The sequence below is a fragment of the Sturnus vulgaris genome, chromosome 5, assembly GCF_052056855.1.
Source record: "Sturnus vulgaris isolate bStuVul1 chromosome 5, bStuVul1.hap1, whole genome shotgun sequence".
NCBI lineage: Eukaryota > Metazoa > Chordata > Aves > Passeriformes > Sturnidae > Sturnus > Sturnus vulgaris.
This window is the reverse complement of record NC_142247.1, coordinates 60279508-60296717: the sequence shown is the minus strand read 5'-3', so window position 1 is coordinate 60296717 and position 17210 is coordinate 60279508. Positions and strand designations below refer to the sequence as shown.

General features: G+C 35.8%; 1 protein-coding gene across 1 annotated transcript in view; it reads left to right on the top strand.

Annotated features, from left to right (window-relative positions):
* Positions 1-17210, top strand: part of SLC2A13 (solute carrier family 2 member 13) — a 141097-nt gene that overhangs the window by 60877 nt on the left and 63010 nt on the right. The window contains exon 4 of the mRNA XM_014868975.2: positions 4321-4429. Coding sequence (XP_014724461.1) covers positions 4321-4429 — 109 coding nt within the window. The remainder of the gene's footprint in view (positions 1-4320; positions 4430-17210) is intronic.

Genomic DNA, 17210 nt, shown 5'->3' with positions numbered 1-17210 from the left:
TGAGTGGAAGAGAAGACATTTGAACAAGAAAGATCCAGAAAAACTAATCTGACTCTTTAACTTAATTGATGCGAAACTGATGAGTGACTGTTGTTGCTTGGCTAAACCTGCCTTTTTGGAAATGCAGAGTACAAAATGCTGGCAGGAGCCCTGTAAAGTTTTAAGCTGTTGCTACAAGCTGTTACCTAGATGAGCTGGCAGAAGAATGTTTGAACCTGCAAATGACTTTGGCAGGGCCCAGTCTCTAACCATGGATTCGTGGCTGTGAAATCTGTCCAGTTATTCTACTAATAATTTGAGGGATGGGGAATCACAAGGTTTCCAGGCACCAGATGTCTGCCTGCCTTTGCTGTGGGATTTTTAGGTTGGCTTTATGTCTATACTATAATTTCTTTTTTCCTGGAAGTGAATTCAGTTCATTTTCAGAAGGAGATATTAAGACTTCATTAATACTCATTTTGCTACTATTTAACTTTCATTATTTAAGCTCCTTTTAGAATTAGGATTTTTGTTGTGTTGCCTTTGAAAATCATCTCATCTTTCAGTTGGCTGTGGATCATACCCAAGCTCCTATGATTGCCCTACAATCCATTTTGCTCATACAGATGAAATTCAAAATGCCTTACCAGGTAATTCGTAATTTCCAAACCTAACTTATGGATTATGCCCAGTAACAAGGTTAACTGCTAAGTTATTGGAAGCTGCCATTAAAAGTTTCAGATAATCAGTCATAAAATATAATGTTTGGAGAGCATCACTCACTTTCAGAAGTAATATTTTGACAAGAACAGTTTCTTCTTCTCTTTTTAGCTCAGTGTAAGCAAATAAGGTTTTTTTTTTTTAATGTGAAGCTGAACTTCCAAATTCTATTTTTTGCTTTTAGCTTATAAGAATGAATGTCTATTTTGGTAGACAGTTTAGATTATGCTATGAAATATGTACTTGGATCACTTCAGCAATCCACTTCATGTATCACCACTTCAAGTAATGTCACCTTCAGCAGTATCCTTGTTTTTCCATTGCTCTGTATCTCGTGTTGTTGTTTTGCATAGAGGAAGCTCTAGCTGCCCTTTGCTGTAACGTTTTAAACCCTTGTAAATATTATGTGTTAAGGAAGTTAACTTTGATTAAAGTAATTATCAGAACCAACAGCATGAAAAGTCCAACCAAATCTCTTCTCATTAAATTCATCACGGCATTAGGAGGTCTCATTGTTCTGACTTCATTTTTATTCATAGATTAGAAGAAGGAGAACAAGCATCTTGGTATTTTCTCAAGTTCAAATGAAGTGATTCTGATGCAGGAATATGTCTAAATCTCTTAGATGAAAAAAATATCTACGACAATTAAGGCAGAAGTATCACTAACAAAAAAATTGACTTTTTGGCGACAAATACCTATTTTGTCCTTTGTAAAACTTGCCGATTTTTTTTTTTGGGCACATGTTTTAATCATCTGTTTGCCTCTAGTTCTATGGCCAGTAAAGTTGTTCAATTTTTTTGATTGAACAATTTTTAGTTGGTGTAATGGTTTTATTGTTTATTGCTATTTTAATTATGTAACAGCATATTTAAGGGTTATCAGAAACTACTGAAGTACCATTTAAGTTTTCAGGAGACTTATTTTCAGAAGAAAAATGTAATTAATTCTGAAAACTTGTTTTAGTTTTTATTTTCTAGTTTAAACTCATTTTCTGTTCTTAAAATATTATGCCTAGAGTTGTTTAATTTTAAGAACACAGTAATATATGAACTCAACAATATGGTTGGAAGGATTGCTGATAAGAAAATGCTAATATAGTATAGGTAGTTTCAGAGCTAGATATGTTTAATAAAAAGTTTCACACTCATTTGCTGTTTTAAAACCAGTTACCTCACAGTGAACATCCTTTGGGCTTTTTAGTTGAGTTTGTAAAGCTCCTTTAATACAGAGATTAGCAGTTTCTTTATTTCTGTAATTCCATTTATTGGTTTGTAAACCTGAAGGCTGTGAATTTTATGAAAGAAAATCCTTTAATTTTGTGTATGCCTATTGATATGTGGTGGTTGCCATGGTACATATTTGGAGCGAAACTTTTTAAACACTGAGTTGAGTATAGTAATTTTTAGCATCTTTCTGATACAATTAATCAGAAGTCTGAAAATTTCCAAGTACTTACTGAATTTAGCTTGGCTGGATGTTCTAAAGGTCTAAAGTGTTACATTCTGACATAAAGGTCTGAACTTCACTACATTGTCTTAACATTTCTGCAGGGCTGCACTTCAGATGCACAGACTGATTTGTGTGATGGAGCTTTGTTGAGAGTTCATGACTTCCTCTGAGTTGCAAACCATTGTCTGAGAACAGCTGCTTTAATTTCTCACTATTCATTTTAGTGCCTTCTTCCCAATTGTTTTGTACAATGCTGTATTGTGAATAAAGTTTTATAAACTTATATCAAATAGCTGAGTGGTTCAGGAATTATTAAAAGTCTTGCGTCAGTTCCTTAGAATATTTCTGCCTGCTTTCCTAACAGTCCCTGCTGTAGAGTTCCAGCTTATTCAATGAGCTGGATCACTGATGGTGGACTTGGAGATGCACGTTGTCTAAAATGTCCCTTGAAAATAAAGACAGATTTTGAACTCAGTTAAGGACCTTATGCAAAGTTTATGAAGAATGAAAGATCTCTCACAGCAGCCTCAATTTACAGCAGATGCTGCAGAATCAGTTGCCAGCTGAGATTTTTAAGTCCAAAGACCCCATGCTCAGATGTGATCCAGGTATAAGAACCTTAGGGCTGTTGTTTGGGTTAAACTTCGTGGGTACATATACTAGTAAATATTTTTTCTTTGTGAAATTTGAGCTCTGGACTACTCCTAGTTAGCAAGTGCTGGCTTTGTTGCTTTTCCACTGAGGAAGTGCCACTTGGAGTATGGGACCCTTGTCAGCCCAGTGATGTCATGTGTCTTGCCTGAGACTATCTTACGAGATCTATGGATTGACTACATCTGTCACTTGATTTTACTTGGAGAATTTTTGAGGTAATGATGTGGCTAAACGGCAGGACATGTGGGACTGTGTACTGTCTGAATGTCAGTGTTACTTGGAAACCAGCTAGAAATTTTTTCAGGCTATATTCTGCTATTAAAGAAGCAAAGTTAAATTATGATACAATTGAGATATGAATTAGAAATACCATAATTTTAAATGAAAATAAGTTTTTATTAGGTAGGTCTTTCAATTATCTTTCAATGAAGAAAATGTTACCTAAACCCTCTTCTTGAGTCCAACTCTTGAAACTCTTCATAAGCTTTCTGAAGCTGAAATTCTGCATGTAAATTGCTCTTCACTAATGAACTCGTATAGGGTTTTTTACTGAATCAATACTTTTAATATTTTCTGTATGTTCACAAAACACTGAAAATATAAAAATGTATATCCTCCTCACCTCTTTCTTTTTTATTTTTCTTTGATGGCAACTATTTTGACTTATGGTGATTAGATGTTCTGAGTGATGTGACAAGATTATAAAACACAGAATTTTTCACCAGACTGTGAAAAAGAACTAAAAGGACTAGTCTGGGCAGAGAGAAGTTCAATTAAATACTGTAGTCAGGCAATTTAAATTTTTTGCCTATTACCCCATAGCTTTCTGTAGTTTTTTTAAATAGAATACTTTTAAAATCTTAGAGCTTTCTCTGTCAGCTAGAATTTTTTGTGTTTTTTTTTTCTTCATTGACAGAATCTTAAATTCAGCCTCATGCCATTGCTACCAAAGGTATGGCATAATTGTAATTAATTTCTGCTCTCTGTGCTGGCCTTGGAGCTGTGCAGAATAGATCTATCCAGTACCTTTTAAGTAGCCACACCTGCAGCTGATGTGTGGAAATGGGGTCTTTTGGGGACTAAGGAGAACACTTTGTCTCCAATATCCAGACCCGAGCAATGACTAATTGCATTCCTGAAATAACCTCTCAATAACAATGGAAGCTTTTAGAAAGGAAACAACAGTGATATTTTGTGATAACTTTTGAGTATATTCAAGTGCAGCTGATGTGTAATCTGTTAATGGGATACAAGGAAAGCTGTACATTTCACACCAGTAATAGACACTGTACAAAAGGGTTTCATTTTTCTGCTTGGGCTTCCTGATAATCCTCTTTGTAGTACAGTGCAGAAAAGCAGAACTGAAATGACCAAATTGTTCAAAAATAACTGAAATTATAGAAGTTTGCTTGAAACTAAGGTGCAAAGTCTGCTATGCCTGGCAACATTGTCTTGATAGAGATCACTTAAGAACTATTATGTATTCTTTTGTTGTTGTCTTGTTTTTTTTTTAAGCTGGACCTGTGATCTGCAGAATGCTAACATACCCTCCAACTCGAAGAGCCTTAATTGTGGGTTGTGGTCTGCAGATGTTTCAACAACTGTCAGGGATTAACACCGTCATGTATGTATTTCCCAATTGCTTCTTTTTATAAAGTATTAGAAAAAAATCAAGTAGACCATTAGAAGTTGTAGATGGTTGTCTGGACAAAGTCTGAAAGGTGAAAAGTTGAGTGTGAGAGCTGGAATGCTGGTTTGAAATCCAGATGTTGACATATTTGGCATCACAGTAAATTGATACAAGAGGATATTAGTGTAGGGGTAAACATTTTTATAGATATGAGAATACAAACTGTATTCTGAAAGATGCATTATTGTATTAGGGTTTATGGTCAAGGCTGTGTATGTCTGAACAAGAAAGCACATTTATAGTTTGAATTTGTGTGCAATTAGATCACATTAAGGTAAGGGTTAGACTAATCATGTTAATGAGGTGGAAAAGTGCTAAGGAATGCTGAGGGAAGAAACATTTCCTGTTTTTACATGGTTTTGCTTTGTTTATGAAGACTCTAAATATGGAAGTGAAGAATGATGTATTGGGTTTTCTGACAAGCTGTCAGCTCATAACGAGAGTAGCTCTTGACAAATGTGCAAGAACTTATTTAAGGTGAAATTATTGTTGGGCTGCCCTACAGGACTAATCATAATGAATATGGTTGCCATATTGTTTTAAGAGCAAGTATAAAATATGTTACCATAACATTTTATAGAGTAAACTATGCCTAAGGGAGCATGCATCTTAGGAAATTGTTAAAAGGAACAGCTAAAAGGATAGGACTTTTAGTGGTATCAAGAGCTACCATATTAAATGTTATAGTAAACACTGCCATCTGTCACACTGGAAGAAAAAATGCCCCAGACTCAGTATTATTAAACTGCAAAGGAGGGAAATCTGTAACAGGTAAACAAAGACTTCATAAAGTAGGAATTGTAAGCCAATGTGGGAAACACTTGGACATAAAACTGGTAAGTTATGTGTGAAAGCCAGAAGACAGGCACAGAAAGAGCTTTGATAAATTTTTCAGACACATCAGAAACAAGAAACATAACAGTCTCCAGGCCCAATAAGGATCGAGACATTGGGAGTACACTAGCAGAAGATAAGTGTTTAGCACTAAATCTCACAAAGACACTTTTTGCATTTGTGTTAATTATAGAGGGTATATGAAGCTTTTTGCACTAGAGCCTATTTAAGATATCTCAGGTGTTCTGCTTGACAGTCAAGTATTAGGGGAAAACTTCTAGAGCAAGCTGATTAAAAAATAACAAATTAATCAGGGTGCGCTCAACAGGTCTGGAGTAATTTGCATCAATAATCACTGAATTTGGAAATGTGGCATAATTTACATGAAGCTACAGCCCAGCAAGTTTTATTTCTATCTTTATAAAAATTAATTAAAACTTCATAGAATCAAATGAGATGTGTGCTTATAAATATGAAAAAAGAACATGTACAATATAAAAGAACAAAGAAGAGCAAACATAATTGTTGTAGACAGATTATAGTTTGCATGGATGTGAGTCCATGGTTGTATTAGAACTGTGAATCCCACGTGAATTAACCATCCTAAGTAGCCATGACAGCTGCAGGCAAAGTTTCTTAAAGAAATCCTATAGTCACAAAAGTAAGTGAGAAGTCTTGTCAGGTAAATAACTATGTAAGATGAGAAAAAAAAGGGATGAGAATAGAAGATTAGTTATCACAAATCAATAATAGACTCCTACAGTGATCTATATGAAGATCTTTGCTGCTTTAATAAATCTGTGAAAGGGGCTAAACAACAAACTAACAGCTTGTATTCATGCAGCATTCACAGTATAAAGGTCCCCCAAATCTGTGAACATGAACAGTTGTGGGAAGATAATGCAAGATAACAAATTAGTAGAATGGCAGGTGCATTAACTATACAATGTTCAGTGATGCCTGCAGGAGGGAACTGGGTAACTGACATGCACGGCAGTCTAAATTGTTACTACTCAAAAAAGAGGGCTTGCAATTGCATTATCATTCTATACAAACATCATGACGACATCCATGGCCAATCTGGAACAGTACAAACAGTTGCAGATGTCCTTTCTTTTAATAAGAACAAACCAGGTTATATGTGGGGAAAGAGATACCTGTGTTTGAACAGGATGATCAGAACTCTGCAGCTTGGAAAAGAAATGAGGTCAGAAGAAATACAAGAGGTATATAAAGCTACAAATGTTATGGAGAGGATGGGGAGAGCATGATTATTCATCATTTCTTCTAACACGTTTTTGATGACTCCTAGCTCTTACCCAGCAGTAGGTTTAAAATAAGCAATTTTTCATGCAACACATAATTACACATTGGAACTCATTGCCACAGGATGTTACAGATGCCAAATGTAGAAATAAGTTTAGAAGTTAATTAGGGAAACTTACATAATAAACATTATTAAAATGTTATGAAATGTGATGTGCCTGCAATCTCTGGCCAAGGACAGTCATTCTCACAATTTGATTCTTACTACTTTGGGATGCCTTATTAGACTGGTACAAAAAATTGACAGTTCACAAAGCTAATGACACTGGTAGGTTGACTTTGTTTATTTTAAACTTACTCTGTTTTAAAATCTCAAACTCCTTTCTATGTAGGAGGTTTTACAAATAGTTTGGAATTGACCTAATTTGCTTGTGGATGTGTAGGAGAGAAGTACAACTATACAACATACTACAATAAAATGTGGTTGAATCTTAGCTTTAAAATAATAAAATGCCTGTAATAAACACATGAAGGCCCTATTGTTAAAGGGCTGGTTTGTCAACCATTTGCAATATCCAGTCTCTTTTAATATTCCAGTATAAGTAAATTTTTAGTTATTAGGTGTGCAAACATTCTCATGTGAAAGGACATTTTTCAAATACAAGTAAGCAGCTGTCTGTTGATGGTTTGCTTACATAGAAATTGGTGATTGCCTTCTAATGCTGTAATTAGATGGTACCTTAAGGAACTGTCAAATTGTATTAACTCTCTGAGCACTAGTTTTCTCTTCATAATGTTTAGTTATGTCATTCTGGGATTGCTGTTCTGTTGCAGCATGAAAGCAGGCCTTGGGTACATTTCGTGGGTCTGGTTTTGTGTGGACTTTGCTCCAGTGGTTTCTCAAAAACAGCCATGAAAAGTATTTTGACAGTGGATGTTTACTGTACCTTTGGTGCTACTGTAAATCCTTGTTTATTGGCCCTTTTTAGGCCACAGAAGAAGAGGCTGATCCCAACTTGCAGTTGCCTGGCTTTCTGTGGCAGAGAGAATTTAGCCTCTGGTTGCCCTCTGACCAGTTAACGTGGCAGCATCCATGATGGGCCCGACTTGTTCTAATCTTCTGGCTTGAGATTTTCTGCTCTTTCTGCTATGAAATAATTAGTTTAATCTTGTATTTTGTTGTAAGAAAAGTGAGGCTATCAGAGTGAATTTGTGTGTGTCTGAAAAGCTCATTTAAACCCCCATAATCAAATCACAAACAGACATGAAAATATAAAAAAACCCCCACAATTGTAGAATTATTTAATACTTGCCCAATTTATATATGCTTTACTGAGTAACTCATCAATTTTAGAAAAGAAAAGCTTGAATTATGGGTGTTAGAGGAATTTTGCAGAGGTCTATAAATAGTCACTGAGTGTACCCAATAGAAGAAGAGATGCTAAAAAGCAAAAATTACCTACAAGAAACATATGGAGATAACAATAAAATTTTAGAGCTTCCATGCTTAATAATTCAGCAATCCGGTTTAAATTTTCTGGTTAAAAACTAGATATCAGTAGTGAAGCCAGTGAGAGCAATGAGGTCCATGTGTAGTTGGAGTTCTCTTGAGGATGGGGAGAGGAAATTGCTCTAAGAATTGTTGAAGACTGTGCTCAGTCCTTTTCATTGTACAATAAACTGATCTGGTTTTTGCACAGAAATAGTTTCATATCATATTTGAATCACATTTGTTATACACATGTATGTGTATAACATCCAGCCATGAGGAACCAGAAACTCATCACGAACAGGATGTTACTGAATTGATGAGAACAGTATGTGGAGCAACCTCTGCATTGAGGAGGTGGATCTAAAAGAGGAGCAAAATGTAAAAATAGGCTAAGGAGATTGTGACTGTCACAGGAACAAATTCTAGCATGATAAATTTAGTCAGGAAAAGAATAAAGCTCAGTGACCTACTGCTTTGATTCCTTCTTTTCCCCTTAAGAACAAGGATATCACTGCTATCTAATGGAGTGCCTGACGCAGAACAAATGTTTCCTTTTTGTCCTGGCTTTTGCCAGCTTAACTGACCCGTTAAAGTCATACAATTTTAGACAAGCATCTCTCACACAGGTATGAGCAGGCCTAAGATGGTTTAACTTCTCAGTTCCTGATCATTTTAGTGTTTTCTCATCTCGAAAACAGAAGCTCATTGTTTCAAGCCTGGAGCCCAAATCTGGTTGGCAGGAGACTGAGAAAGGCCTTGTGAAGGAAGTTATATTTCAGGGTAGTAGCTACTATAAATTAGCTTTTAAATAGTAATATATCCCACAATTGGGTTAAATCAGTGATATTAAGATATTTTCAAGCCCAAAGTTGCCCATAGCTGAAACTTGGGAGAAGAGGACCACTTTGAGGTAAAACTTGAAATTCATTTTTCCTATCAGTTTCTTATTAAAAAAAAAAAAAAAAAAAGTTAAAAAAAGGAAGAAGTTCCATTTTTGGGGGGTGGGAGGAAGCAGAGACTTGAAGGATTTGAACTGTTTCACATTGTGTAGTAAAAACCATCAATGGATGTTTTATCTCTGTGCTCATGCTCCTGCAGAACTAGGACTTTGGAAAATGTTTCTGGTAAGGTGCAGCCTTGTGGCAATAAAAAAAACTCTGAAGCATGGGGAAGAAAGATTTTGGAAGAAATCCCAAGTTATCTCGAATACTAGTCAGTAATTTAGCCATAATTGGAGGGAGTTCAGTATTGGCTTGTCAGAATTGCTCACAGGTGCTGTGACCTGTGCTGGAGATTCTGCTGCTCTTTGAGAGCTTTGTTGTCTGTTCCCAAAGACTGCCTGTGCCCTCAAGACTATAAATCTGAGATAAGATTGAAGAGACAGCTGTATCATCTTGATTATTCTTACTCTCACAGTACTTTCAGTGGACTTGAAAGCCAGACAAAATATTTTGCTTTACAGTTGAAACAGTAAGTTTGATGTGGTGCTAATTTTGTAATTTGCCATTATCTTTCCACATTGTGTTAGAAATGCTTTCTGCAGCAGGAAAGAGGTATAATGTGTCAATAGGGAGAGCATATGGCCTTCAGCATTTTTGCTAAGCTATTTGCAGGTTTATATGATCTGCTATTCCTGTTTAATATTTTTTTTATTATTTCTGAGATATTTTTGCATCTCCTAAAAGTTAAGTGAATCCACATATAAAATATATTGGTGTTTGGATTTGGTTCTCAGATACCTTTGAGCTCTAACCATGTTGCTTTTTTAATTTATGAAAGCAACAAAAAAAACCAGAAAAAAGGATGATTAAAAAAGGCATCTCTTTTCAGCCAGCAAGAAATAGGGAGGGGAGTACAATACTATATGGAGAAGGAAAAAAGCTCAGAATAATGAGAGAGGAAAAAGAAGCTGGATAAAAGAGGGAAAATACAAAAGAGGACAAGAAGAGATTATGTAACAAGTGGAAATTTAGGGTTTGAAGATAAGAATATTAGAACAATTAATGTGCAAAGTGAAAAAATATTGTACTGAATGTGACTGAGAGAATGAAAGAAAATAGGGGTGGGACTGGGAAAGAAGTCAGGATTCTTCTGGATTTTAATAGAGACCAGAGACGAGTTTAATGGAAGGCACATTTCCTGGCAGGTTTAATCTCCAGATCTGTTGTGCAGCAGTTTCAGAGCTGAAACCTGTGAGCACCCTCTGCAGCCTCAGAACCAACGTGGTGCTTCTGCTTAACGTGTGCAGCTGGATCCCCAGAGGGGTGGTGAAAGTCAACACTCAGAAACTTGTCTTTAAATTCCAGGTTTTTAACTTATTTGAAATGAAATACTGAATAGGGAAGATTGGACAGTATCTGACATATCTGACTGCAGATAAACTTTTCATTTTTTAGGATCATGGAATAAATACCTTCTCCACTCTTTCAGCAGCAGCAGCCATACAGAGATTTATAATTAATGACTGAATGTATTTACAGGTTATGACAGATTTATAATGAATAAGCTGGTCATTGAAATTAGATTTTCCTAGAGCATTGGTTGTTGTTTTGAATATTGGAAAATAGTTGCTAAGATCTGTAAACAGAATTTCTACTGGCAAGAGTTGATGGTGATTCACATTTTTCTTGTGATTTGTATTCAGGCATTGACTTTTAATGTTGTATAGGTTTCTATTGTGTTCTCTGGCTGTGCATTTTAAAACAAAATCCAGAATGTAGCAAACTGTATTAAAAAAAAATGAACAAAACAAAACCCTAAGCTGACACAATGCTAAATGTCATCCAAATTGCACAGCAGTTACTGAAGGAACCTTTACTTAACCTGAAGTTACTGAAGTACCTTTACTGTACTCTTGACTTAAATTCAAATTGGGCACAGTAACTCCCAAGCAGACTGCCATGTGACATTTATTTTTGGATGGCCAGTAACTTGTTGCCTCGGTTTTTCTTGAGTACTCTTAGACCCAGCTGGGCTTTAAGTCTGACTAAAGGAGGGACTATTGCATTAATGTTCTTTCCAGATACAAACTTTGTAGCATTGTCAGGATAATTGAGAAGATTTGATAATTGACAAGTCTAATTTTCTCTGATGACTCCATGACACTAAGGCTGCTGTCTGGTTAGGTTTTCATTCTGCAGTATTTTGTTGCAGATAAACTATCCAGTTTATATCTTTCTTTTAAATTTTGCATTTTCCTCTTAGGCTTTAGGAGATATTTAATAACACAAAAAGAAACTCCATGTTGCACATCCAGTTGCTTTTCAGATAATAATCCATTAGAAATTGTTTGTAGGTTTTCATAAATTCTTCCAATAACATTTTTTTTGAGAAGTGACCCTTCATTTTACCATTTTAGCCTTCCATCATATTGTTAGAGGTTTTAGATAGTCCTGTGTGCAAACTCATCATGTAAAATACTTCAGTGGCACATAGATGCTTTTGTAGACTGCAGATATTTTTGGAAGAACAACTAAACAGAAGTCTAGTCTAGTCAAACACACTAGGTGAGGTGAGTCTCCCATTACACCAGCTGTCTCTGATGTATGTGCTATACAGAAATAATGTGATTAACTTATAACAGCTCTTGAGAAGAATAAATTGTAGTTAATAAGCAAAATAATTTCATGTTACTCACTGTAAAACGTTCTAAATGAGAGTTTATGGAAACTGCCTATATCAGTTTCATAGTACTTGAAAAGGAAAATGAAACTCTGACTCAGACTTTTTGAAAGTTTTGCATGTTCAGCAGTGAGAAGCTTCAACCTGAGAGGGAGTCTTGAAGATTGGCCAAATAATCTTGAAGATTGGCATTGGCCAAATAACCCAAATTTCAAGTTTTAACTTCTTTGTTTTATGGCAGATTACAAATCTATACTTTTAAACTACCAGGGCAGCACAACAGGAGAAAAAAGCTTTGGTTTCTTTTTTTTCTTTTTAGTGGAAATTTGGCATAACGTGGATTTATTGCTTCTCCATAGGCAGTGTACTGTTATCACAGCTGAGCTTATTTCTTTGAAAATAAAGAGTGCATTGAAAATAAAAGATGTTAAAAAAAACCCAACTTCAAACATCTGATGGTCACTAACTGGTACATATTGGACACAGGTTTATTTTGTACAAATAGGCTTATACAGTATTTTTTTCCAAGCCCTGTAAGATAGGTGATGATGATGATTATCATTATTAAATTTTAATTATTTTTCCCCCACTAAAATGGTAGATCTGAACTGACCAATTTATTTGTGAAAATCTGTTCATTAAGTTTGAAAAATTATCACACAACCTATAGAAAGAAGCAGCAACTTTGGAACTGGCCAAGGACAAACTCAGATTTGGAGGTGAAAATGGCCTGGAGTGCAGAGCCTTTGGCTGGGCAGAAGCAGTTCCTGTCAGCAGTTGAGGTGCTGGTTGTGTGGGTAACAAGAAATGTGAAATTCCCTTTCCTCACATGCTCTCAGCAAGAGCCCTGGGCAGTATTTACAGCAGCTGGGACTTGGCAGAGCCAATCCTTTCCATTCTCTTTGTTTGCCTTCACCTCCCCAGCACTGCAGTCAGGGAGGAGCCCAAACACAGCTTCTCTGGACCTTGTTCTGATGTTCTTCCTTCTTCTCAGTCATCAGTAAATGCTGATGTGGGAAGGGAATACCACCTAGTAAGGGGAGTGTGCCTTAGTAAATCTGCTAGGAAGTGGCTGAAACATAAATCTGTTGATGACAGGGTGCCAATAGCTTTATCCATTAATTAAACCCAAATAAGCCAACACAAGATGAGTTGGTTAAGGAGCACTGCAGCAGAAAAAAAGAAATAGCTCTGTTCCACAGGCAGGCTGCAGTGCAGGTAGCAGTGACTTGGTATTGAGAGTCACAGAGAGGGATGAGAAGAGAAAATAACTGGGTCATATTGCTGGGCATCTGATATGGCTCTACACCTGTGCAGGAATTATGAGCAGTAGTTGGGCTTAAGCCTTCATTTTGGTTTTGTATTTAGCAGCAAACTGCAAGGCTAAGTGACCTAGATGGATGTAGGCCCCAGAAGGCAGTTCAGTAAACTTGAACATTTCCTAAGGCAGTCATAATGCTAAAGTTTATCATTTACTGTGTTTTAAAAATAACTCCCATCTTCTGGAAATTTTGTTTAAAAGTTGAAGTGTTTTTCTTAAATATTCTACTGTGTATTTATTGGGTGGCCTGCAAAACCCTGAAGGCTTAGGGGTTTAATGATTTAACTCTAAAGGCTCTACTTTATCAGTTGAAATAATTGTGAGAGGTAGTTAGGATACAAGTATCTGTATTAAAAACAAGTCACTTGTATGTCTGCATTGCTAGGAATAAATCCACACTATGCCAAATTTCCACTAAAAATAAAAAAAGAAACCAAAGCTTTTTTCTCCTGTTGTGCTGCCCTGGTAGTTTAAAAGTTAATTTATCTGAGTCTGTTTAAAAGTATAGATTTGTAATTTGCTATAAAACAAAGAAGTTAGAACTTGAAATTTGAGTTGTTTGGCCAATGCCATACATCAATCTTCAAGATTCCCTCTCAGGCTGAAGCTTCTCACTGCTAATGCCATTTCTCTCTGTATTTTCTATTCATATCCTTTTAAAATAGAAAAGGAAAATCACAGTTTTATGCCACTAAAAAGAAAAAAAGAAATATGCAAAGCAGTGAATCATGATGGAGTCGTTAACTAGATAAAAGCTATAAAATACATATGCTATTTAAGCTGCTTGCCTTGTTGATTAAACTAACCAGAGTTTTTGGAAGATGCTTTTTACAGGTACGCCCTTGTTCCAACTCTTGGAGATCAAAGGATAGGTAATTCAGATGTAATAGTTTTGAAGGCTTGAATACTGGAAGATCAAGGAAGTATTTCAGGATGTTACATAATGGGACTAATGGGATCAAATAAAGTAAAATCTAGAATGATTATTGGGACATAGTTCAGTGCTTAGAAGTACTGTATTGAGTGTCTCCAGAGGAGTAGGAAACAATCATAGTTTGTAATTGCTTGAACAATTACAACGATAGAGGAAGTGTTAGAAATAACGTACTTGGGGGATTTGGTGTTGAGATTAGAAAACATACAATAGCAGATTAATGTACGTTCGTAAGTAAAGGCTAATTTCCTTTAATTTAAACTTTTTATATCTCACATCTTCTGATAATTCTCATAATCTCTCTATTTATAGTTTAAAAAAGTCGAAAACTAAACACAGCCCCTTCTAAAACCTAGGCAAACTTGAAAAATCCTAGGGTGCTAAAAACATGAAATGATATTGAGGTGGATTCATTTGCACTATAATTTTTGTCAGGTTAAAAAATAAACAATGAAAGACCTTTTGAAATTGCCCAGGAGGCAAGTTCAGTGTGCTGATGTGAGGTATTGTAAGGGGCTCTGAACTAGAACTCTCGCTGTGTTTTGAAGCACTGGATTTTTTTTCATTTCATAAATCTTGTAAGTAGTGGTTTTTTCCTTATTTGTCTGGTGCTGAGCATCTGCTTTGTTGTGGGAGTCTTGTGTTGTTTGGGTTTTTGCCCCCCAAATCTGGACATTCAAATCAATGAGTTGAAGAATGACCACATGCCATATTTACCATTATTTACTGTGGTTTATTTGAGTCCTATCCTGGGTTACTGGTTAGAAGAATATGTACTAAAGAATGGAATAGCATGAATAAAAGTAAACCTCATGGTGTGACAGCTGCAAATGATTTTCACAGTCTGGATCCATCTACTGATGGTTTGGTTAATTGTTTTTAAAATGTTGCAGGTATATTAAAAAGAATCTGAGTAATAACTGACACTTCAATTAAAAAAAATTAAATCTTTAACAAAACCCTAAGTTAAATGCCTTTAATAAATTGACGTTTTTCAGTGTAATGCATTCACAGAAGTAAATTCCTTGTAAATGTTGTGTAGCCTGATCAGCAGAGACTATGTGCACAAGTGCACAGTTTTATTCCCAGTTTTTCATGAATGAAATCTGGAAAGCCAGTCAGAAGGTTGGGCATTTGTATTAAAACATTGAAAATCAATTCACAGTCCTGCCGATTGTACTCTTTGTTTTATTTTGTTTTACCTTACTGTTTTTTTTTAATGGTAAGTGATAATATCTGTTTCTATAGCTGTTTAGGCTGTGAAAGCATATTTAAAGAAAGACTATCACTTTGGAGGTAACTTAAAAACAAAGCATTTATTTAAAGAAATATATTCAAACACATATTTTCTAAAATTTCTTTTGATGTTATTGAAGGATTTGTGTATTTGATAGAAATTTTTCCACGTTTTTCTGATTTTGATTTCTACTCTCCCTTTTGCCTGTACTGAAGTCATAACACTGATTTCTATCTGTTGCCTTAGTAATGGCTTTCAGGTTACCAGTCCAGTGTTAATTTCACTGCAGGGCCATGCAGGAGAAATTGTGTGAAAATGTCTTTGCCTTACATGTCCTACGTACACAGTGTAGCTGTTAAGTCAGAGAAATGCATCTCATTCAGTTTGTTCATATGTAGAGCCAAGTAATGAAATGAAGTCAGAGCTGATGTTGTGCAGAGTGATGCTGTTTTTAACTCATTCATGAATAATCACTGGAGGAAGTTCCCTAAATAGCACTACTGCTTTGTTTGTTTTAATGTATTATTTGCCTAAATACCTCCTGGAGCACAGTTTGGTCTTAACAGTTTCTCTTCTGTTAAACATTTCTAATAATCTTGTAAAAATTCCTTTTTAATGCAACTGTTAATGTTTAATATGCATCATTCTGTTTAACTGTACATTTTTGTTGTCTCTAGTATTTATTTTGAGACCTATCAGGAAATCAGATACCAATCAATCACTTATTTTTTTTTTCTATAAAGCACAGTAGAACAGTAAGGGTAGGGGTTGGTTTATGTTGTAGGTTTTCTCCCTTGTCAAAACCTAGAGGGCACATATTATTCAGATATTGAACTGTATTCGTAGCAATAAAGAAGTGTCTTCTTCTTAGGTGAAAGATAGGAAATATAGAAATGTGAAACAATTCAAAGCTCACAATGTAATCAATCTTGAAAAGACACAAAATTAAAGTGTAAAAGGTCACTTGGTTAGGTGCTGCCTGATGCAGCAACGTGAACAACCTCAGTGAAATATTTTACTGATGCCATTCAAACATCGAGTAAGAGATATGATGCCCTTTAGATCTGTTTATTCACCTTTACTTTAAGGGCATAGGAACCGGTTCTGTAAATTGGATTCTTCGGAGTCTGTCAATAAGAGTTAAGTTGCCACAGGCTAGTCAATATGCCTTGTGCCACAGATTGGAGACACACACGGAAAAAAAAGGTTAAAAGGTTATGTGCATTGCAAAGATTTGCTATAAATGAAAATAGTCCAGAAATGAACCGTAAATAAAACATGGTGGCATCTAAAAACTAATCCTGACCTTGTTGCTGGGAGCAGTCTGCAAAACAAAGAGATGGCTGTGGTGAAAATGGGCCATGCAGAAGGTGTGATATGGAGCACAGTCACCAAATCAAAAGAAAATAAGAAATCACTGATGAGACTCTTAATTCCTCAGCGTGGTGAGAAAGAATAAAGTCTGCAAGGCCAGCGAGGAGGAGAGTCCAGGGAGGGGGGGGATATCAGGAAGGGGGAACTAAACAAAGCTGGGGTTCTTGTCTTTTGGAAAGGCTGGTTCTTTCCTGGAGAGTTTCCAGAAATCAGGTGGTGTCAGAGCTGGAGGGTGCAAGTTGAGTCTAAGCCTGTGCAGGTGAGAGGGGTCTCCCTTTAAACAGGGACTGCTTAAAATGTTTGGGGATTTTTTTCTCCGGAGTTCTAATAAGTTTGTGAGAGAATGATTCAGAGAATGGTTTTGAAACATATCATGAAAGAATAAAATCCTTTTGTGGTATTTTATTTCTTTTTAATAGTCACTTGTATACTGCACTTGCCCAAAGCATGTTTTACAGACATCTTTAAAATAGAAAAAAAATGTGAGACTAGATTATTATCAGCGAAATTTCCTATGTTTCACAAGGGAAATTTGAAACAGGGATATACTGGACTGCTGATTAAAACTTCTGCTTGCTGGAGGCCCCTTTCTCATGTATACTTGAATTTGTGGGTCAGTTATGAATGGAAGAGGCT